The following is a 24,941-nucleotide window of genomic DNA, read 5'->3' on the forward strand; positions in this document are numbered from 1 at the left end:
CTGCATGTCGGGAAAAAGAGGATATCGAAAGGCAAGCAAGACATTGGTCTACAGTGTTCGCCTCTGGTGATATCAACTGCATCCTAGTGTTACAAGTGCACTGGAGCAGCCGGTTTTAGTTGTGGAGCCACAATCTCAACATTATTTGTCTTTCAAATCCAATCCAATCCAATCCAATCCGTTCGGGAAGCAAATAACGTCGTGTTAAGCTACAGTCCTGGAAGGAATTCATACGTGAGCATGCATGAGAGATATTTTCGTGAGCACGAAACAGTTAATGGCGCGTCACCCAGGATTCCGCTTGTGCGATCATCACGACGGTAAACGTTGACCGCACGAAGCGCGGTACCAATACGATACGGGTCTCATAATGCTCATTTTTGCATCATACCGCACGCCTACCGTAAATGCCTTAAAAATCACACTTCACAATTAGCGTATCGTCTTTTCTCGCACAATTCCACGTACAACACAAGAAAACCTCACAAGCCTTAGCACACCCATGAACAAAGAAATGATGAACCTAGTATACAGTATATGTTCGAATGCCGCCCAAGACAAAACACTAACACTGGCTCCGTTAGAGCCAACGAACTTGTAAACACTTGCCCCGTCTCTCAATGTGCAAGGCGCGTGCGCTCTCTCTCTTTCTGGAAATTGCAGCTATCTTTTGTGAAATAGCACCACGGCGTTTTCTAATACCACCGACAGCATCGGAGACTTCCGGTTTTACATCTGCATAATGATTGGCTCGTAAAAAGACTTTACGCTCTTCTTTATATCTAAATGAGAGAAGAGGGCGAGGGAGCTTGCGTCGCTTCACTGCGCGGTATTAAAACACAGGGCATCAAATCGTAAACTCGAAAAATTTACGATGTCTTTGTGCGGTGTCATTCCAGTCTTCGTAAGGCCAGTCTTGATCGGGGCAGCAAATTCTTTTAAAATATTCACTGCTGTTTAAGTGAGGTTCGGTGATGGCTCGCATAGGTTTAGAAAGGACATAAAACGGGATGGTATGTTAGTGCGTGATTTATGCCAGTCATTGTGTTTATCAGATTCAGCCGTTGACGTTTAATGGCCCCCCTATTGTGCGCCGACTTTGTTACAAGGCAGAAGTTGATTTTGGGAAGAAGTTGAATTAGTGGCGGGCTACGCCCATAAGATGGTTCGAATATGGTTCGAATAAGAATTTTACATAGTGCGAAAAGAATTTTCTGCTAATAGTATAGTGAAGCATTAATTTAAATCCTTTATTTTACAAAAATACTTTTTGTCTGAAACTTAGTTTACATTAAAGACATCAAAATAAATTACACGAATGTCTCTCCACCCACGACCTACCATTAAAAGAATATATATACGTATTTTTTTCAGACTTAACGTGAACAGAGCAGATAGCGCATACACAGAGTGAGGTAGGTAGAGAAGAAAAGAGTGAAGTAAACAGAAGCCACACGAAACCATATGTTTTTTTTTCTCTCTTTCACACATGAAATGCGCACTCCCCCCCCCCCCCAAAAAAAAAAAAAGAATTGTTGGCCTCACTAAAAAACAGAGGTTCTAAAAGATATCCATCGATGTGTGTAGTTCTACAGGTGGTTAACGAGAAAAAAAAATAAAACGGGTGTGAATGTGAATTCTTGGTTGATACCAAACACTTCAAAGCAGCAAGCCAGTGCTTCACGGGTCTGAAATTGTGAAATCGCTCTCTGTTCGTCGCACCATTTCGTGGGAACTCCAACGGCTGGTTACAAAAAGCAAGAAAAAAAAGGCTGAGAGACAGAAATCGGACATGAAACGGGATTAAGAGGAGGCTGGTTAATATGAAGATTGTGTCAGCACCTATGACCGTCTGTAATCGCAATGGTGCGCAGCATGTCACCGGACACAAATATGAAAGGAGAAGGAAGAGAAATATGTCCATTGATCACGTGTATTAACAAAAACGTGCATTTACATAAAATAAATATATCTTCATAATTTGCTTCCCAACCTAACAAGTGCCCAAACAGAAAGAAAAAATATTTGTTTTTGTCTTCTGTGTGTCTGTACGAGCTTCCATTGTCGCTGACTGTACGAATCTTGCAGTATTTGGCGTGCAGAAATGCGAAGGCACGGAGTTCGGATCGCGTGACCCCCATGCAGTGAACAAGTGGGGCTGGTCTCCTTTAGATCAGTAAATCCTCTTAAGACGGGAGTGGGCGGCATAAAAGAGCCATAAATAAGGGGAAATTCTGCGGGATTGGGATTAAGAAAGAGAAATGGCCGGGCAATCCATGAAAACCACGATGCGGAATGAACGCCATTTGCTGTGAGAGAAATTCCAGAAAATACTCCGAAGTTATTTATATCAATTTGCATCGCTGATTCTATGAGATGAGCCCCAGACGTTATTATATATCAATTTCATAAACGGAGAATACCAACTCCAGAGGCTGATATCACTGACGGTTCCTCACGCACTCGGTTCTGATATTTGCGTACTTGCTCAAAGAAACCACCTTTTGTGAACAAAGGTTATGCAGGAGAGGTTTGTCACAACAGGCTATATTAGAAATATTTAGTAACGGAACAATTCAGTTAATCGATGTACTGACGTGTTGGTCTGATTTTGTTATAAATACGCCGATTGTTGTAAAACGGTACAAGTTTTTCTTTTGCAGTGTAGCATATACCTGTGTTATTGAAAAATTTAACCATTTTTCGGAACACCCTTCTATGTGACTAAAAACGCTGTACAGTCTCTCTGATTCTCTGTGCTTCGGCTATGAGATGCGTAGCATTAAGAAATAGTGCAAGCAGTAACAGCCATTAAAGACAACAACAGCCTTCACTCTTCGAGGTTCAGCTGGTGCCTGGAACGCGCCCAGAGAGCATCATGTTTTAGCTGTGCATGCGAAAGAGAAAGAACAGTTTACCTCTTCCCACTATCAGTTTTTCCTTCTCTCTCTCTTCTCATATGGAGTTCCCGCTAACCCGCAAACGGAGTCGTATTTGGTAACTTTTAAAACCTCGCTGGGCTGAAAAAGCAACATTAACGAAGAAGAAATCATGCCTACATAGGCCATGAGACCATAGGTGCCTAGGGTGCATTTTCGCGCCAATGAGTAATGAATTCCATGTGACGGGGGAATATGTTTATTTCACGCTTATTTCTTTGAACCAGTTCCATCAATATCTTAAATTGAAGGGCCAATCTCTATCACGGGATTATTTCTCACTAACCTTGGATGTTGAAATATGTTCACTATATTTCACTCACTGCTATCTTAATAGCGAACAAGTCTGTGCATCAGGTTTCCTATCCTTCCTTCCAACAATCAAATCTCGTATATTCTTTACTAGCCTCTCCGCGCTCGGCGTAAGAGTTCTCCCTCGTAGTTTTCTCTCTTCCTCTCCCGTCTTTCTTGTCTGGTTTCACAAGATTTTCCGCAACCCTTCAACACGTTCTTCTGATGTTGTTCCGGCCACACACATTTCTGCTCGACTAGATCACCCAAAGAGAGCAAAACGATATTTCTCTCGTACTAAATACTTTTCCGGAACTTTTTTTGCGTGTGTGTGTGTATGTGAATAAGTGTGTGCGAACTGTAGAGTATCGCCCCAGGCGATGAAACTCCCCACACATCATCATTCAAATAAAGGTGTTGTCGTCTGCGAACAACATGTTATAGGAATAACCTTCATCACTCGCACTCATCATGTTCTCAGCAGTTTCGCAATTGCTTGCTTGCTTGCTTTCTTGCCTTTCCCCAAATGCATAATACTTTCCGTATCATCATTGTATGTACCATATTCGAAGCTATGCCGAGACGTAACTGCCGTTTCGCATATCCTTGTGTCCTCATAGAGCCCGCTTCACACGGGCCTCCTGTGAGCCTAGTTTCTTTTCATGTTTTTTTCCTTGTTTTTATTTATTTATTTGTCTTTTCGTTATTTCTTTTTTCTTTCTTATTTATGTTCTTCTCCTTTTTTGTTTAGGGAATAGCAAGCCGGCGTGCTGCATATCTGACCTTTCTCCTTTCTTCTCTTCTTTTTCTTTTTTTCTGTCAATAAATCCCCCCCCCCCGCCTCACACAACAACAACTACATGAATGACGACGGGATGAGGTGATTCACCGCAATAATTGCGGTACCATACCTTCACACGATCCGTAAAGTATGGTAACGCAATAAACATGAAATGAATAAACCTTGAGCGCATGCGCCGGAGCTACAGATACGTAGGACACATTCGCCACTCTTTCCGAGCGAATTAGGCTACACCGTCCTAGATATCTCGCGCACCAACATCACAGACGGCTGCCATGTTCACTGTAGTAGGAGTATATGGTCAGCCCATATCGATGCACCGTGTCAAGCAGCCAGTGACGGACGCATCGAAGTCCTCGTGGGAACGCAATTACCCACAAAGTGAGTGCCGCTGTACGACATCGCATTTGTCGTATCTCTGTGGCTCCCAGACCTATAGCGGACGGAGAGCATCTCCTTTTACCGCCTGTGTCTAAGGGACTGTCGTTTAGTCGTTGGCGCCGTGCATGCAAGCGACGACAGCTTGTTTCCATCAACGAATGCTTTCTGCTTGTGTTACTTGGAAAAGATCGGTGACGTAAATCAAGTCGAGCACACGGGAGGTGTGATTTCCTTGTATGGGATGCCTCGAGAGGGTTCGTTGTCGCCAAGATGCTGATGGGCGGCGCGGTGTGGAATTGGCACGTTGCAATTTTGTTTTTGCAGCGATATCACGAACAAATAAAATACAGTGTGATTTTTTGGGTATGCCCCCGATGTTAAGGAAAGATATTAAAAATTCGCGAAAAGGTAAGGTCCTGCAACGAAAATTTTGTAAATTTCAAATTCAGAATTCAACTTTTTTATCTGTCGTTTTAAGGAACAAATGATAATTTACCGACTTGCGGAAACACGGGCGAGAGACGGCGTGTTTCACGATGCGCAACAGCTTTTTGCTCCGTGACTTCCAAAAAGGAAAATGAAGACAGACACCCAAATTACGAAGAACCGTTATTCTGGAGAATAATAATAACAAAAAATGCCAATTTAATCGAAATTGTAAATTAGAACAACCAGCTTGCAAATACTTAATTTATTGCGACATTGTCACGCATTCTTCATTTTACAGTTTCCAGTAATGTATGAACTTTTAACGATGTATTTAAAATGTGTTAACGATTGACTGAAACGTCAATTGTAGTATGGTTACCGGTTGTCCGTGTAACACAAATGCTCGCCTTGCTTGAACCCTTTGTAGATGTCGGAATGGTAGGACTGTCAGAAACCATTCTCTACAAGACAGTACATACGGGACAGGACTATTAGGGTTGATCTACACCGTTAGATTGACAATACCTGCCGACTCCCAAGGTGGAAAAGTCAACATTCGCCAGACGTGGCTAGACATTGCCAACAAAAGCCAGACATTGCATGACACAAAAGGAAACCCTAACGACGACTAAGGGTTCATAGAAGGGTATGTCTCATTCGCAACTAAGTCAACCCCGTTGAATGCATGAACACTGATCCTACGTGTATGGTTGTCTGCACCGTTGCCTTCTAATGGGATCGCGATGAGCAGAAGACTATATACTAGAGATGGGACGAATCCAGGATTTTCCTAATCCGAATCCGAATCCGAATCCACAGAAGGTTCTGCGAATCCAAGAATCTTACGAATCTCGAATCTTTCGAATCCTTTCTTAAGAAAGAGTTTAAAAAGCCAGAACAAAAAAACTTCTACTGAAAAGTGCTTTGAAGCAGAATATGATATATTTGTTTAATAAAAAACAAATTAAATAATAGTTCACTTTCCGGAGAAAACATACCCATATACTTAAATGCAATTTATGCAATAAATAAATAAATGCAATTTATCACTTCTTAAATGCAATTTATTTAACATGTTGTTCAGCGACGACAGGAAACACATAAATTCTCGGGTCTGAATTGTTTATATAAAACTAAGAAACAATCAAAAGCAAAACTATATGGTACTTTTAAACTTGTAACGTAAGAGTCCCTCCGTGAACTCTTTCAGTCCAAAGCAATAAACAGAATACCAAAGCAATGTAAACAAACAAGAAAAACCCGCCAGCCAATCAGGCTTTCGGCGAAGTCCGGAGGCGCCAATAAAATTAAAATGAAAAGAAGCAAACAAACGTGGTTGGTGGATTCGAACGATTCGATTCGCCGTTTTGGGCACTGGGATTTGAATTCTCGAATCCCTGCCTAGGATTCGAGGATTCGCGGATTCGGTTGGCACATCCCTGCTATATACATTCCAGGAATAAACTCGGAAGTAATTACAGCATCTAGATTCCAATTATTCCCCGTCTAGTCCAGTGAGCATGAAATTTGCTCCCAAATACTCCCTGAACATCGCATAAACTTCCGCGTATTTCGACTAGTAACGGACTAGTAGTTGTGGCAACTCATGTCCCCCCGAAAGGACTTAAAGGGTTTTGTCAGTCTAATGTGAATCTCACTGCTTTCGTTCTTTTTCAACGCTGCACAGTACAGTGTATTTACTCTGTTCAGCGTGTAAAAGAGACTTTTTTTTTTTTTTTTCAAATGAAAATTGTTTCTGTTTCGTAGACTCAACTCATAGGTGTAACAACAGCGTTGGAAATGGTATCATGAAAAAATTGGTAAACATCCATCCGAAACAAACGGAAAAGCTTCAGGACGAGAGCCACCGACATTTCCAACGGAAACTGTTCTTCTGTGCAACACCAGAAACAGTGTTTTCAGAAACAGTGTCTTAAACAGGATAAAGCGCCTGAAACTGTTTCGTGTGGAGTGCGCCGTTTGCGATGGTTTCGACAGCGTTTCAGAAACTATGCTCTACTCTAACTACGCTCTAATCTCTACGCTAAACTCTACGCTCTAAGTTCCTATGAGCCCTTGCGTGCCAAAGCTGGCGCTCTATTTTTGAAGCCTGATGTGGGAAAGTTTACGCTTGCCCCGTCCTACAGTTGGCAATACAGGAACAACGTTCTCTACTGTGTGAAACTCGGAGAAAAGGATCCGAGGCGTTGGTGGTAGCCAAAGTCGTGTGCTGAAGACGGGTTCGAGTAGGACATCACCCGGTGCGTCCATCTCACCACCAACACATGCGCTCAGACACCCCCAGACCTTTGGATCACGTGACACTGTCGCGTCACTGCCACAGAAATCGCGAGGAGATTTCTATGGTAACTGTAGTCTTTCCACTTAGCGCCCGTCTTTCTTTCCCATCGTCCATTGGATCCCCGTATCTCCATTTACGGGGACAGTGGTGGTAACGGGCCATGCTAGGCAATTACGTCAGCGTCATTAGGTGCGCGTGCTGTTCAGAACAGCAGGGTGTAGTACGTGCTAAAGTATCGGAGTGCAGAGATGCAAATCAAGCGCGACATACTGCTGCAAGTGAGCCCTTGCAATGGCCGACGTGATCGCAATGAAAATAGAAAATGCAAGTAGCAGCTCGGGCAACAGGAGCGTTTCTTTTTTTTTCTTCTGGTTTTCTTCTTCTTCTTGTTTTTCCTCAGTAGCTTCGGTGGTACTTAGGGTGACATTCGCAGGAGACTGGTCGAGCTACTCATGAAGGCAGTTCCATCAACGTCCGTGCGAGTGGGCCCCAGCTTTTGAACAAAGATCGTACACCTTAACTCATCGCTAACGCAGTGCCACGGAGAATAATAATAAAGGTTGGCACAACGTGTACGCGAAAGTACTTTTCGTCTGCTGTCACCCTCGATCCATCGTATGTTTTCTTTTTCCCATTCTGTGCCAGTATAACTTTCTTTCATATGGACCGCTTTGTCGTGATATCGCACCCGTAAGACATAGCGGAAAGGTAAAGAAGAGGAGGAAAATGGAAACGTCAGCAGCGCCGATGGAGCCAGCTGCTCCAGAACACTCAGTCGTGAGGATACATTGTCCACTTTAACACATTACAGGCAGCACTGTAAACTGTGACTACGAGATTCTGACTATGGACTGCATTCATGTTAACGGAAAGTATACTTTTTTTTTTCATAAGCTTTAATAAACTATACTTTTTATAAGTTTTTGTTTTTTCTTCATTTCCATCACATTTCTTATTTTCACGTTTTCCGAAGCAGACATACGCCGTATTGACAGGAAGCACCGTAATCATACGTTTTCTCTGTGAATGGTTTTAGATCTTTGGCATCTACGTACAAAGACAGGAAGGAAAAAAGGGTCTTATGTGGACAAGCTGGGACACAGCTAGTAAACCGGCAGTCTACGTACAAGAATCCAGCTATGATATAGTTACGCAGGCGCTAACAAAAACAGTGCAGTTCCGCGGGCTCCGACTTTTATAGGCAATCTTGCCGTTGCCAAATGTTCGCTCGTAAATCCTCGTTTGGCGTTTACAACCTGGTTTTCACGACGTTTTGAAGTCCATTCCGGCAACCTCTGTTGCACAGGAGGCAGACGCAACTCAGACTTTGCTGGGAACCGTGGAACTTTAAAAAGTGCAAGAAATGATGCAAGAATTTTGGATGGTGCTTTTGCCGGAAATTTGATCGGTCGACCAGGGACAGTTTAAATGCAGCTTTACGCAGATGCCCACTTGTGTGTGGCCACCAACAGCGTGCCGATTAAGACATTGCACCCCCCCCCCTCCCCCTCAAAATTTAGTGCCTATTGTAATGGGAAGCGAAACTTACGTCAAGCGACAACCTATAGAAACAATAAACGGGTCCATCTCCTTTGACACCCGTTTCTTGATAAAACGGCGACGAAGCAGGTAGAGCTGGTATAGCTACGGTAATCCCTTACTAGAAATCTCAGGTTAGAGATAAACATCTTGTTGTGTCGTGTTTGCATTGCTCTCCAACCTCGAGGTCCTAGTAATGGATACACGTCTTTAATCATGATTCACATGCAGATCGTTACCAAGATGATGGCAGCTATTGATTCTACACACCATATCTATGTACATATATGTTTACACATCTAATTTCTATTACACTGCAGAACGTTAATTGCACAGCAGTAGTAAGTGCATATTCATTAACAGCACAATTAGCGCAACTATACCTCAACTAGGTCCAGTTGATGTTTTGTAGTGTTAAATATTTTTTTCTATAAGTAAGAAGCTATAATACATACTGTTCGAAACGTGCTACTTCACATGTCCACTTCTACAGATACTATGAATTTGTTTCAAAAGCATATCAGTGCCATACGTGCGAGCTTCCTATTCCGATTGGTTCCCGTAAGCACGATACCTCTCCCGCGGCCCCTCATTGGCGGAGCTGCTTGCCGTACGTAATGCCACCGTCGGATGAGTTACCAGCTCCCGTGGCTCAGTGGTTAGCGTGCTGGCCATGTCACGTCGAGACTGGGAGGTACCCGGGTTCGAATCCCGGTGCCGGCTGTGCTGTCTGGGGTTTTCCTGGGTTTTCCTCAGACGCTTTCAGACATATGTCGGCACAGTTCCCTTAGAAGTCGGCCCAGGACGCACATTCCCCCAGGGCGACAGTCGTGACGTTGCCCACATACGTGAGGCCGATAACGGCAAGCCCTATCACCACCCACCACCACGTCGGATGAGTTTCGGTATTCACGGTGCCATCTATTATCCCCTCTGCTGTAAAACTTTCAATGGAGGCTCACATCGGTGAAAATAACCACCTTTCACATTTTTTCCGGCGGCGAAGTAAACCAAACCCGCAAACCCTTTTAATTGCAAACCATTATCCTCATCTTTCAACCCGCAAACACTTTGTCGGAGGACAAGTATTCACCGCGGGACAATATAGCGCATACATGTTCCACAACTCATACCGATGACAATACAACACGAACAAACGACTTCGCTCTCGCCATTCTGACCGACCACTTTCTTTATCTTCATCCGGAGCGTCTTTGTTGATACCCCGGCAATGTGCCAGAAGGTAATGCGCCCATTCGTCTTCGACGCTTCTGAGAGACAAGAGGAGAAAATACATTAATATCGTTCACGATAAATAACTTAAAGCGTGTAGGGGGGCGAGGCATATGCATCTCGGTTGCCCATCAAAGAGAGATCTAATGCGCCATTAGTGATACCTCACTATATGATCTCTGCTGTCGTTGCGGCAGCAGTCATCAAATAATGAGTAATAATAAGGCACGCAAATGAGGAGCGCTTTGTCGATCCGACCCCCCGATATTCATGTAATCGTTCGAATTGTGTTTTCAAACTGATTTAGCATTGACATTGCTAATGATGTTGGTAATTAAAGCCCGTTAGGGGTTTCCTGTCGTTCGAAGTGGCGAGATGAAAATGCGGAGTCGATTTCCGAGTTTGTAAATAAGCTTCGAGCGTCGTATTGATTGAAAGAAGGAAAGGGTGATGGGGCAAATTGAAAGTTGTCAGTTGGGTTACCAGGAACGCGATGGCGGTATCACGCTCTGCGGTGGCGTGACGTTTGCGTTACTCTAACGTGTGACGCTACAAAATGCCTCGGAAGCATGAGCTGTTCTATAACATACCAAAATGAATAAAATCTGTTTTAGATTGTGAGTTACTAGCTAACAAATGCGAGAGTCTGCACTTTTTTATAGGATGCTGCCGAAGTTACGTGCTGGATATTAGCAATTGTCAATTGTTCTTGCGTGCATTGAGAGCGTATTTTATATGATACGCATATTTATTTCATGTGTGTGCGTATGTGCGTGCGTGTGCGTGGTGCGTGTGCGTGGTTCGTGTGCGTGGTGCGAGCGCGCGCTTTGATTGTTTTGTTCTGCCCTTAGTAACGGGCGTGTGTACAGTGCTGGACAAAGGCTTACGGAACACGCGCCGGCGCATTTCTTCCTCAGAGTTCCAGCCAAGCAGCTATAATGGGACCGTACGGGCTTACAGACATATGCCTAGCTATGCCTAGCTTCTGAGCTAATTGCGTCATCAGGGATTAGTTACTTTATGTTGAACCTACATTTCATGCTCTCACTACACGCAACATCGTCTCTACAAGAATGGTTGTTCGTCCATCGCGGTACAGAATGAAAGAGGGGACGATAAGTGTTGTATAGTTATGTTCGTATGCCGCATTCTCGCTAATGCGAAGCATCTCCCCAAAGCTATACGCAATAGTATGCACCGCGCGCACGTAAGCCAAACAAAGCTCCGAGCATCACGACGCTTTTTCCGGGGCTCTAATTGCTGAGTTTGCGGAAGCCGATTCATTCCATTCAAAGTCCAAACTGTTTCATCTGTATCTTTCCCGTCTAAGGCAAAGTCCTCTTTCCGGACAGTAGAACCGTTCAGAATTCGTCTGTCTGTATGGGCTCTCTTTCCGGCCAGCTGTAGATACACTGATAGCCTGGTATACAGGTTTTGGTGCAGCAGATGTTTTCGAGAGAGCCGCGCACAGAAAGTGTGGCCTGTGGACTGAGGCGGTTACCACAGTGAAATGTGAACGGTGGAACGTCCATTTGTCGTCCTATGCCGCTACCTTATTCAAAGGGGCAAAATTTCTCCTCGTGGAATGAAAGATGCCGTTACTTTGAGAGAAATATAAAAGAAACGGCGACAGTGCTCGCGGCGCCGAGGTTCCGTCCCGTGTTATGTTGAGCATTCACATGTACGGTGTGAAATATCCGGAGTGGCGTACTGCCGTATTGCACACTTAGCAGACGACACATAGCAGACGACACCATCAGCGTCTTTTCCTGTCGTCTGCCACGGGATATCTTGTGGCTGTGCCGCAGGATATTCCGCAGGGTTAGCAGTGTACATGAAGATACGACGTAGAACGCTCGTGCTGACGTCACAGCAGAAAGCTATGAAGTTTTTCGCACCTTCCGCTGTATAGCATTCTGGGAAAGTCGCTGGTGCGAATGCATGGTTACGCTTTTCTGTTCTCTCTTCAAGAAGAGCGGCACGGTGGTGAGAATGTATATCCAATCACAGCAGCAAATCGTTTGAGGAGACCAATAGGAGGCCTCCCTGCATTGTCGCGCCACTAGAGAACGAGAGAAGCGGGAACGCGTGAAGCAGCGATTTCTTTAGTGTTTAAACCACGAACGGCGCGACAGATTACTCTCGTTCCTTTTCCGTTGCTGTGAAGGTAACGGCAAATTTCGTTGCGCGACGAGCAATTTTGGCACTTTAGTGTCCTTTTAGGTGTGCAAGGAATCGGTCTTAAACGCCCTCGTGGACTTTAATGGTTCCGTCTGCTGGCTGTTAAAACAACGGATAACACACGGACGAGAGATACGTTCTTGTCAGTCAGGCCCTATATACCGTTGCTCCGAATTTTTCGGACTACCTTCAGAACGCAACAAAGGGGCTCACCGAACATGCTTCGTCTAAATGTGCCCTACAGAGGACGATTATTACATAGATTTAGGAAGGTAGAATCCCCTAACTGCCGCATGTGTGCGTCTGTAGAGGACACTGCGCATATGATAGGGTCTTTTCCACGATACCAGCAGCAACGGCAGGGAACCTTAGCTCGACTAGACAGCCGGACTTTTGATGCAACGGAGGTCCTGTGTCCACTCCCTTCACGTGCGCCACGTTCTCCATAATACTTTTCCTTACAGCAAACCAGTTCACTGCACACATCGGCGTTATCAAGCTTCACAAACGTCTTTAAAGCTAACGAAACACACATCTGACGTCTGCATATTTTTCGAAAATCATCATCGGCCGTTCAACGTAAAAATTACGACACAGCGTTATTACTGCTCCAAGCGCATGCCAGATAATCCGAGCGAAGTGTTTCAGGCGTGACCTGCTACGCTTACTCAGCGTTGACTGGGAATTCAGTGAAATGGTAAGTTGATAAAGAAATGAAGAAAACGAAGTTCCGTCGCGAGATGCAGCGAAAAAGTCTGGCAGGTTGTTTGATAAAACCGCCTGCATAAAAATATCGCGGGCGGGTCATGGGGGTGGGAAGCATATGCTTAAAACGTTTTCCACTGAATTCGTTTGGGCGCCGGCGCGGAAACCGTCCGAAGCTCAACGAGCCGGCTCCTCGGCTTCGAGAAAAGTGTAACCTTTAAGGATGTTCACGAAATTAAGCTGGGTTGGCTCCTTGCGCTCAGGTTAGGTTGGAGTGGCTGCGAGTTAAGCCAAAACCGTCAGAGGTCATCGACGTCAGAGCACTCAACACCCAATAGGCTTGGGCACAGTCATGCAGACCAGCGCTGTGCCCTTCGATCACGTATGACTTTTCGGACAGCCACATATGTCTACTGGACGTACTCTAGGCCTTTGCCCTACAATATTCGCGTGAGTGTCAGACTAACTCTTTCTCATTCTTGCGTCATTCTCATGCTTCCAAGAATAATAGCGGACCCCTGATGGGGCCGGGTCACCTATAGCTCCAACGTTTGTAAACAAATATATGTTTCCTCCTCCTCCTCATACAAATTCATCACATCACATCATCCGCATGCACTGGGGTAGGGTTCCCAACAGTCTTGAGTTGGGGTAGACGGTACGTATCCCAGTTGGCAGTTCGTCCCGTCTGTTCTCTGTGTGGCTTTGTCTGGTGTCCCTGTGGCTGCGAGTTTTCTATACGGTCCCGCAATCTAAGAGGGGCCGTACCCCATAACAACATTAATCATAATCTAATTGTTGTTGTTAGGTAAAAACGGGAAGAAATGGATTCGTAAATCATACCCATGTCTTCTCTCTCCCCCTCTCTTTCTCTCTGTATCACGGCACGACTCGTCAATTTGCGTTCAACCGGCATCGACACGGCTTGTGAATGTGGACACCCGTGCAGTATGAATTGAAGCTGAGGATTCAGGTCGGGATATGCCTATATTTCGAACACAGTCTGTTCTTGTATTCGTTAGCCGAACACTGTGGTGTGGCTCATGATCATACTCACGAATCATCAATTCATATCCTTTTTTTTTTTTACAATAGCGGCATCTTATAATTTATAAGCTACTGGAATCATCTACTTACTGCTCTAACATTCCCTTATTACTCTTCGTCATCTTTCCTTATCTCGTGTCGTTCCTTCTTTTCTCCCTCTTGACTACTAACGGCACCTAACGTTACAAGCAAAGTGGACTATACACGCATCCAAACAATTTACACCGATATCGAGCGGTTTAAGTGCGTCCTTTAACCGTGCCTCGGGACAGCAAACTTCTGGCTTCTAGGCAATTTCTGGTAATCATTATAGTGTTTTATCGCTTTAAATCTCAAAACTTTCTCAAATCTTTCTCAAAACTTAACCAAACTTTCAACCAGTTCGGATTCTCCAGGGAGGGAGCTTGTGATTGCACAACGTAAGAACAAAGAGCCACCGTGTTAAAAGTGGCTTCCCCGGTGTAATTAACTGAGCGATCCGTCACCATCAGGAAGCAACAGCCGACAAAGCCCCTCTGCCACGCCTACGGACATAGATACACAGTGGAAAAAAACCCTTACGTTGTGCCGACATGTATCATACTTAAAGAGCTAAAGAGGGGTAGCTATGGTAGCGTCAGATGGGGAGACAGATAAGAACAGGTGACACCACCTGTTTGTGGACACATCATTACCGTGATAAAAAAGAAAAAGAAAGCAGGAAGAAGGGGTGTGGAAGGAGATTACGTAATGAAGTTGAAACTGGAAAACCAACTGAAACCAAACTCCTTTTTCGGATTGATACAGGACAGTCACCTGACAATGTCGTTGTCGGTGTGTGTCTGGTATACGGAGCACGCCCATCGAAAGCGTCGTGTCCCCAGATGATGCACGATCCACGGCGTGGATCAACAGTATTACACATGAATAAAGAAATAAAATCAATAAAGTAGCCAGATCTGAGTGTCAACATAAATTCAGTGGACGTAGAATGTGGCGGAAATGCGGCGTGTGCTCACGTCTTGCTCTTGCGTTAGTTAAATATTGAGCCTCGGTCGGAAATAAGTAACTAGAGGCTGTGTACCGAAAGGAGCCTAAGCATGGACAAACAAGTGACATCATATAGACCACACAGGCGACTTCGTGTTTAGGATTCTGCCACACTCGAGTCTTTCGCTATAAAGTTTATTTAGTATAGCTTGCTTACAGCAGTTCTCAACGCAGTCTAAGTAATTGTTCCGCGTTGAAAGCAGCTTCCTGTGTTAACATTAACATTTTTAAAATTAACATTTAACAAATATATCGCAAAAGTTGATATCAAAGTCGTTATCTTTGTTCGCACGCCCAACGCGGCATCAAGGATTCGTCGGATGATTTTTTGTACCTTTTCCTTCCATCTGCCCTCGTCCAACTCGCAAGGTGCGTGACTCATCTACTCAGTTAATAATACAAGGCGTGTGTTCGAACTTCGAAAGACAGTTTACGAAATGTTTGAATTCATTTTTAACTCTTTGCTAGCGCCGCGAAGCAACTGTGACTATGAGCGGCGTACAGACGTGAACAGATGGAGAGAGGACAGCAGGAAGGAGTGGAAGACAGGAGGGGGTTAGTATGCGTCCTGGGCCGACTTCAGGAGGAACTGTGTTGACATTAGTCTGGAAAGTCTGCAGGAAAGACCAGGGAAAACCTCACACAGTATGGCCGGTGCAGAGATTCGAACCCGCATCACCTACCTGTCTCGGCGTAGGAGGCGATCATCCTAACCACTACGCCACCACGCGAGCTGGTGGATTCATTCAAAGTAACACAGCTCCAAGTGTTATGTAAACATAGCTGCGACGTAAGCGTCACAGTGGTGGGTGCTCGGCTACCCTTGAAACTATTCGCGTGTTCCCGCGTATATGACCATGAGTGTTTGTACCGCCCACCCGAGTGCAGATCACGTGACAATGACGTAGTTCTCGGGAACCTCTATCGACGCTGCTCTTCACCCTTCTAAAGGGTCATACACACTCCCAGTGGGTGTTTCATGATTGTTTTTTTTTGTTTTTTTCTCGCGCTCACACAATCAATTTTGTGCGATTATCCCTAACAAAACATCGCCTCCCCAATCTCGATATATTTACCCACATCTCGCTCGCATTAATTACATTCATTCTCACTTCCTGATTGTGTTAATTCGCATCGGAGCAACGAGGACATTAGACCATAAAATAATATCCTGTTATTACTCGCGAGAGGCCCTTGCGAATTTGACGGAAGTGACTAGTACCCTCGAGTGTTTACGCAGGCACATCGCGAATAATCCATTTAGAGGAAAGCCACTCTTCTGGGCTTCCGTGACCCGAAATCAGACGGATAACTCTCACGCAACGTGAATTATTTGCGGAATAGATGTGCACGATGGTGGCGGGTGGGCCTTTCCCTTGTGCCGTATTGGTATTTTGCGTAAATGAAATTCCCTCATGTCTATCTGACTTAAACAGGTTGGGACACCTAACTAGATGTGGTTATTACATCATAGACGCATTGTACTGCACGCCAGAATACTGAGGGAAAAAAAGTATTCTTCTAGACGTCGTACTTAGCGATATACGAGCCCCCGAACTGAATCCCGAGCAATGCACAGACGTCACAGAGTTCAGAGTTGCGTCCATTCCCTTTGGCTGCCGTAAGCACGTGACTCCTCGTGAACTGGCAGTGGCATGCGCTGTGATGTCAGAGCTGCATCAGTTTCGGTATTCACTGTGCCCATTTTCTCCCCATCTATTACACTCTTCGACATGAAACTTTCAAGTTCACATGCATGCAAGGAAAAGTCTTTTACGTTTATCTGGATGACCAGTCGCAACCCCTTTAAGCGCTTTACTTAGAAGATCACAGCGAGAAATTGGTTCTGCTAACGAGGTAACATTCGTGGCATACTGGGGCTAGATTTTGAACTTTTCGCTATCCCGTAACGCTTGCTAAACGCTCGTGCTCCCCGGTTTACGGCCAATGCGCGTGACGGAATGAGCGCGCAAATTTTGAAAAATAGCTATAACGATCGCTATGTGCACATCAAGATTGAGCCCCAGCGTCCTTGAGTCTTAAAAGGCAGCGGGAGAGTAAAGTCATCAGTTCATCATCATCGACAGCTATAGTAGCGACGACGCCTACAGCTGCGAGGCCAACAACGGCAACCTATGCCTTCACCAGCATCACCATATCCAGAGAGAGGTCGACTGGGTATGTGCTATACACATCTATAAGTTTGCTCTCATCAATTAGTGTTGCGTTGCGTCCTTTAGGTCTAGCAACGAAGTGCTAGAAGTAGTACAGGACTTCTTTTCCAACGTTTTAAGTGATTTAACGGTAATAGTTGGCCATCTTTCCTAACGTGCATCTCGACTTTTCTCTGCTTCTTTTGACGTGCGCCGGAAATTCATGAACACCAGGTGGTCGAAATTATTCGCAGTCCTACAGTGCGGCACGTGCAACATGTCGCCGCAGAAACAGACTGACACACCTTATAATGTAAATCTACTCTATAATTACCTATTTTCTTTCCTCTCTCGTCTTCGTTTTTTCACAGGCGGTGTCTTTAGATCGTCCTTCAACCTGCATTGTGCCCTTTGGCCCCCTCGTTTTCGTTCTATTGCACTACTTCGCTTCTTCTCTTATTCCTTGTTTTCCTTTAATTTCGTCTGTTTTTTGTTTTGTTTTTATGATAACATATTGCTCATTGGTGCGGCTACCTCAAAAGCAAGTTCTTCGAAGGAGATATCCTTATCATTCCGGTCGACTTGCCTGTACGGATTTCATCCGCAATCCTTGCGTACCCTTGGACTGTACGACATCCATTATCACACTAGAGAAGAACAAGACATGTGCTACACAGACGGAAGTGGTTTAGTGGTTAACGGCACAAGGGCAGCTAGAAGCACTGAGGGTTGACATTACGGAGTAATTTCCCACTACCATAAGATCATTAGCGGGCGAAAAGGAATAGAAAGCCCAAAAATTTCCCGGGCGTGGTTTTATGACCACTTTACCAACCTTTCCCCCAGCCTCGAGCCTATACTCGAGCTGCGGTGCACAGACTTTTCTTTGACCACTTTACTCGGCCCGGTACGATATCCGGCACACCGGTCAGTGACAAAAGCAGTTCCGACGTTCCTCAGCGGCACAGGTCTCATGCATGGCTTTGTGAACTCTCGGCTTGTGAAGTCTCATTCGTCAGTGTCCCACCCTCAACTCGCCCTCCATGCCTCTCACCTCATGCACATTCCTGTCGTCTTTTTTTTTTCTCATCTTAGTTTTCCTTTTAATTTCCGTTCCTTTTTTTTTCTTTGATCTCCCTCTCATCCCTCTCTCGCCTTTGGTTAGTTTATGAGTTTCCTTATAGTTTATTTTATCTAGTTAGTTTCGGTTACTTTATTTTCTACTTATATTCTTGCGGAATAGCAAGTCGACAAAATGTTTGGCTGACCTTTCCACTTTTTTCCCTTTCTTTTTCTCTTCTAATAAATATATCCCCTCTTCCCAACCTCATTTCCCATTGTTTGAATCTGAGTACTTTCCTGCCACTATGTTCCTGTTTTCAGTAATATGTCTGTCGATAATAACAACAACAACAACAATAAATGAAGTGATAAGTATCATTACCAGCACTATACTCCTAGTCAACTTAGTTAGATGAGTGGCAATAAGATGCTGGAAGTAACCAGGCTTGTCAGAAAATGACTACGAAAACAGAATAAACCGCAGATGCATGTAATAAATGTTTCCCCTTAAAAAAAAGCAAATACTTTTTTGGCGAATGGCTCTTAGTGTCCCCGTGGGACACATTAATCCTAACTGCGAAATATGTGAAACCACATCATATATTTTCGTATGGTCGTGGTTACGATGTTATACTCACTTTAATGTTTCTCCGTGACGGCGATACCCATCGTGAAAATATTTTATACTCGCTCCTCCATAAAGCCAGAGTTCTTATACATACGCGGGGCTGCGCTTACGCTTCTAGATTTCATCTTAGGCTTCGAGGTATGTTCTGATCGACGCAGAAAACAAGCAAACCATTATACTAAATTCAAGTTCATGTTCATGAGCTTTGAACATGAAGCATTGAGCATGAGCATGAACATGAAGCATTGAAGTGCATGTTCAATGAAGTTCATCTCTCTCTATCTCGTTTTCTGTTTTTGCATATCAATCTGCACAATATCAATTTTTTTGTTTTGGTGGTCACGGTTTTGTTGCAATTACATTGCCGTTATTTCAAAACATATTTCAAATTACTTCCAAGCTTACCACGCTCTTATGTCCAACACACTCAAGCAATTTGTTTTATCTGTAACTTCAGTTCATCATGTAACGAATTCCAGTTCTCCTGTTTTCTTACAATCAATCAAATCAAATAAAACCTGCAACTAAATTAACGTATTAGTATATCTTAACTAATATTCCCAGCCTTGCACGACTACTTCCGCATCGTTGTAGTAATAATAATATTGATGTTCGCACAGCATAACGAACAAGATTATTTTTACAATTTTCGGTACATAACAAACAGCAGTTTGTATGCTTTCATAAAGGTAGCGCACGTCGCTTGCAATCATATCATTTGTGGTCATTTTTATTTACTATTTATATAATTTTCAGTGTTTCCAGCACGCTACTGTATTTCAGGCGCTTTATGTGTGACAAAATATCTTCTAGCTTTAGTACTAAAGGGACATATTAATCATTTTGAACAAAGTTAAAAATTTGGCGGTTTGGGAGCCCCGGTACAGGTCACACAGAAAAGACAAACCACAACAACGTGTTGTGCGCAATATGCAGCAAATATTTTCTGCAGTCCGGATAAGTCAAAATCAGGGGACCAGTTCGATGAAATTCTGCAGACCAAATGCTGACAACATTGGTGGCAAACATCTGAAAGGAGGCACCAACTATAATCAGCCCTAATTGCATCGTCTAATTATTTTTTTCCGACGCTCAAGCTTTCTACTACTACCAGCTACTACAACTACCAGCTTTCCAAAGCTTTGTAATAAGAAAGATAAGTATATCAGTTTCATTACGAACACAAGAACTGATCGATTATTCCTTTCTATTCGAGATCTTATCTTGATCATCGAAAGTGCGTGTGAGACGTGTTAATACCAATCGCCTTGCAGTTCGTAGCTTTCCCTTTCTCTTTGGCGTATCTAAAGCTAAAGCGATCGATTAAAAATGAAGATACAAGTTGCGTGTTTCATCTGAGTCTGCAGTCCTATTATCAGGTTATCCTACGGCGCTTCTGCTTTATCCGGTGCCTTCCACGCGTGAGACAACCGTGAGGCTGCACGCGCGAGACGCGCGCCGGAAACATAATTCGGTTTTGAAAGACACGCGGAAGTTCGACGCGTGTTCGGATTGAAACAAAACGACAAATTACTGTTCCCTTGAGTTTTATCGCTGACTACGAGACATTTTCCGGTGTTCAAAGTGAGTTCGGTTCACCGCTACAGTCCTGTACAACGAGATATCACTTCTACAGACAAGGACTGAATGACAGATGTGGTTTATTTTTACGGCTCTGTAACACTAATAAAACTTTATCGGTCGTCGTGAAGCGCTGGCAAAGTTAACATCGTTTGCTTGTCCGTAAACACAGCTTGCAGTGTGCGTAGAATTTATGTCGTCTCCAATACGTTGTCCCTCGACAAAAGGGATAGCATAATACCGTGACATCTGTTCCCTTTAACTCACGTCAACACGCACTTCAACAGATCCCCCAACGAAGACACAACAAGCACAGACTCACCTCCGTCGGCCAAGCACCTCCAACCACCTATCAACACCACCAGAAGCCACAAGAAACCGCAACGCATGCTTGAACACCACCTTCAAGTCGAACGTTGCAGCGGAGATGCCACCTTTTTTCCCAAGCTTCACCGGGTCTGCCCGGTGTCAGCGTAGTCGACCAACATCCCGCACTGCCGCAAGTTCACGACTGCCCGAACGGAAACTTGGGAAAAGTTCTCGGCAGCAAGCGAAAAGCACGCGCGTGCTCTGAGCGCTCGAGAGGTCCGCCCCAGAATGAGCTAGCACGCGAAGAGCGCACCGCTACAAAAAGTGTGTGTGTGTTGACGCGCGCGCGGTTGACGTAACGTAGAGGAGGAGCGGATGCGCGCACCCGAACGAGCGTCGCGCGGAAAATGGGGAGTGTGCGGGAAGTTTGTGGTGAAAGGGTCTTGGGAAATGCCAGAGGGAAGGTGCCCTCGCTTTCTGTCCTGCCTGCTCTTTCATTTGTTTCTTTTGTGCGAGTGCGGAGGACATAGGCGAGAATACTTCGTCAGGGACTACTCTTTCTTATTCTTCTTTTTTTAACTGATGAACTTTGATGACGTATGAATTTTACTTTGAAATATTACCACTGCACGACGGACAATGACGTGAAGTTGACGAGTGTAGGTTACTGGTTTACGTTGAGGAGACGCAGGGTCTTAGGACTCGGGAAATAGCCGTCCAGCTCACTGAGAAAGCTGTTCGAAAATTGATCGGTGTCGCCATTAGCGTTAAGTTACCGTGCCTACCGGACTCAATGACAGAGAGCGTGACTCAGAATCTTATTTGCTGATAGGGTGCGGTAGACGCGGTAGCCTACTGGGCTACCGGTAGCGATCTACTAGCACTCGCTATTGACCCACAGGCTGATTTTAAAAACATCTGTCCCGACGGACTGTGCGATACATATTAGAAGTTGGAGTAATAAGAGTATGTGGGTTAAGGCACCTTAGTCAATACCGTCACCATATTTTCTTTTGCTTTTCTCTTTTTTCTAGGAAGGCTTCGATGATTTCAAATGAACACGTGAAAATCATGCGGTTTGTACTGTTATAACTCTTACGCTAGTGACTTGAAATGTAACTATAGTGCTATGACATCACCATTCATAATTTAATTTAATTGTTGTTGTATGTATGCTTCAACTCGTTCCGCGTATTTTAACCTTGCATATCCCCCCCCCCCCCCCAATTCGTTCCGCAAACGTTGGTATTGCTGGTGAAAGGCAACTGTAGACAGGTACTGTAGAATGTGCATGCATCTGTGACTACTTGTGATAAATCGTGAGATAACTTTGTATGGTTAACAGGTCACGGGATTCTTTGTCGTTTCCAAACATCCCGAAAGCAAGAGCTCCTAAACGAATAGCAGCCTCTGCTGTTTTGCCAATGTGTATTTCGGCACCCATATCCATTGCATGAAAAAGTCTTACATGCAAATAAAAATGCATAATTTCCATTAACGAACTGTTCCTTTAAATTTGGATTTGTACACCGTTTTTTTTTTTTTTTTCATTCAGTACGTTTAGGTTCAGTACGTTCTTTCATTCAGTAGTTCTTTCATTTAGTACGTCAGTACGTGCAGGACACTATATCTGTGACAATAACATTTCCTTCGGTGTGCGGTATTTTTACCTTTTCATCTCTTCAGTTTTCTTTTTCCTTTATTCATTTCATTTCCTTTGTGGGAGTAGCAGAATTCGTCAGGTGACGAATTGGATATCTTCCGTTTTTTTTTTCTATAATCAAACTCAAACTCACTCCTTGAGGAGTGAGTTTGTCACTCCTTGAGGAGTGTGAGGAGACACGACACGAAGATTTAACAACAACAACAACAGCAATGAATAGTAATAAATGTTCGCACAATATCTCTCGAACATAACGTTACATCCGAGCAAATCGAATAAGCTTCGCTGAGAGAAAAAGGTCTAAGAACACTCCGTGAAATTGTGATATGAAGTTATCCAATGAGACACATTGTGTACTTCCTAAGGAAGCCCAGCGCGCACTGATTTTACAACACATTTGAAACGGTGCAGCCAGATCCTAACCAACCAATTCAACCAATTGTCGTGCATCGTTGTTTGTTCATTGTTCACTAGCTTGCAAAAAGACCATCGTTGTTTATCGAGACGGATATTGCGGACGACACTGAAAGACATCCCTAGTAGCTGTATAGGAATGAATGCATGCTTCTTCATGTACACAGCAATGCACAGCCGTGTTCGTTTTGCTTAGTAGGGCAGTATGTGACAGAAATGGAATGTATCAAGTCCGTCAGTTTCACGTCCATTTTAGGATACCTACTTCGGAAAGCGAAGTTCCGTGAATTACCTAGTTGCTTTCAAGTACCGTGCTGTTCCAGTGAAACACATTTGTTCTATCTGCTCTTCACGATTCGTGAACTCGGAATATTCACGCACAGTTTCCTACAAAAGAGGTTCCAGTAAGAGTTATGGAAGGAGAAATGGTTTTCGGTGCCCGAATGACTGCACGCAAAGCACCAAACGCTCGCGGCAAGACAAGGCTTGATTACTTATCAGCTCCGTCTGGCGCTCTTTATCTCTTTCGCTGCCATCGGACTAGATGATTCGACTTTACCGGTAGGAAGCTGATAGAGTTCAGGGTTTGTGCAGCGCTGAAGATCGCACTTAGTGAGATGCCACGGGCGCTTCTAGTTTTCTTTTTTGTTTTTTCATTGCTGCTTTCTACCAATATTTTAACACTGGCAATTACGTGTTCCATTCTACCGGCTGGTAAATGCAGGCAATAGGTAATTTTAGTATATCGTACGCTATCGCCTTTGCGTACGTAAGGGATAGCGTTGGTGGTTCTGCACACGCCCACAACAGAAAGAGAGCTTCACGCAGTGCGAAGAACCACCAATGCTATCCCTTACGTACGCAAAGGCGATACCGTACGATATACTAAAATTATCTATTCCTTCGGGAGAGTTTAATCAAACCCTCGCCAGGATGGCCATCTTTAGGCTGCGTACAATTGAGCCTTGCCCTTCCCTTCTTGGCAGATGAGGACTCTTCAGCAGCTCCACGTATTCCGCAGAATGTCACGGATGATCCTCCTTAATTCATATATCTAGGATGGCGTCTGCTAGCGCATTGCTCTGCTAGGCGTGGGGACCAGCGCAGATCTTACACTGTTGAAGGCCCTGTCATTGTGTGGCACCAGAGGGTAATTAAGACACAGTTCAATCCCAGCTGGGAAATTTCGCCCTAAGTCGAGTGAGTTCATTTCACGGACATCACTTGCGCTTCGTTGACCAGACGCACCAAGTTTGAGCGCTTAGTACAACACATTTGTTAGTAGCAAAGCACAATGTTTAGCGATCCAAGTTCCACCTTAAAGGGGTACTACACCGCAAAACTTTATCCTCGCGAAGCGTAAGATGTCGTTAACTTGACAGCAGTGTACAAGAAAGGGGATTGACGGAGAGCCTACCGTTGGTCTCATCGAAGCCCTCAAATATCCCCACCCCGCTGCGGGAAACTCACCTTTCCCACTCCAGGCCTGGCATACTGACTGACGTCCTCTTCCCCGAAGGTTCTTGTGCAGGACGACTTACAAAAACTCGCAACCCCGTGCGCTTTCTTCAAGAAAAGGGGCCTCGCGGAAAGACCACTCTAGTGCACCTCTCATCTAAAGTGCACCTCCGTCCCATCAGTATCGTTCAGCCTGCCTATGCCTCACTTTGGAATCGTGAACTCTCTTCTTCCTCTTTTTTCTTTTTCTTTTTTTTTTTTTTTTATAGTCGTTACGACGCCCACTTGAGTGCGGCCAATAACGGCAAGCTACATCGACCCCCCCCCCATCCCGCATCCCCCTCCTTTTCTATTGCTATCAATGTAACGGCATCGTTTCTTCTGCGAAGAGAATTGACACACACTGACACGGTCTCGTGAAAACCAGTGTGGAATAAAGTGGCCGCAGCTAGGAGAGGGGAAAGTTGCCCATTCCAAGTAAAAAATAAGAATTGTCATGCTCTGGGCGATAGTTTCGTGGCGTGGTGGTTAGTAGCAGTTTTGAAGTTCCTCAGCGACGCAGGTCTCATGAACAGTCTGTGAACTCAAGTCCTCATTCTTCAGTGTCCCAACCTCACCTCTTACCCTCATACGCATTGCCCAATTTTTTTTTAAAGTCATTTTTGTCTTTAATCTGTCACATCTTGCTTACACCTTTCTGTTAGTTTATCCTTTATTTCCCTATTCTTTTCTTTTCTTCTTATTTTCAATTTTCTTTTGTTCCTTTCTTTCTTTCTTTTTGCTTAATAGCAAGGC

At 44.4% G+C, this 24,941-nt stretch overlaps 1 protein-coding gene across 1 annotated transcript in view; it reads right to left on the reverse strand.

Annotated features, from left to right (window-relative positions):
• LOC135394652 (relaxin receptor 2-like) overlaps positions 1 to 20,939 on the reverse strand; it is a 107,407-nt gene extending 86,468 nt beyond the window's left edge. Inside the window, exon 1 of the mRNA XM_064625498.1 lies at positions 20,625 to 20,939. Within this exon, the coding sequence (XP_064481568.1) occupies positions 20,625 to 20,691 (67 nt within the window). The 5' untranslated portion in view covers positions 20,692 to 20,939. The remainder of the gene's footprint in view (positions 1 to 20,624) is intronic.
• Between the last annotated feature and the right edge of the window lie 4,002 nt (positions 20,940 to 24,941).

Source organism: Ornithodoros turicata, chromosome 5 (assembly GCF_037126465.1).
Source record: "Ornithodoros turicata isolate Travis chromosome 5, ASM3712646v1, whole genome shotgun sequence".
Classification (NCBI taxonomy): Eukaryota; Metazoa; Arthropoda; class Arachnida; order Ixodida; family Argasidae; genus Ornithodoros; species Ornithodoros turicata.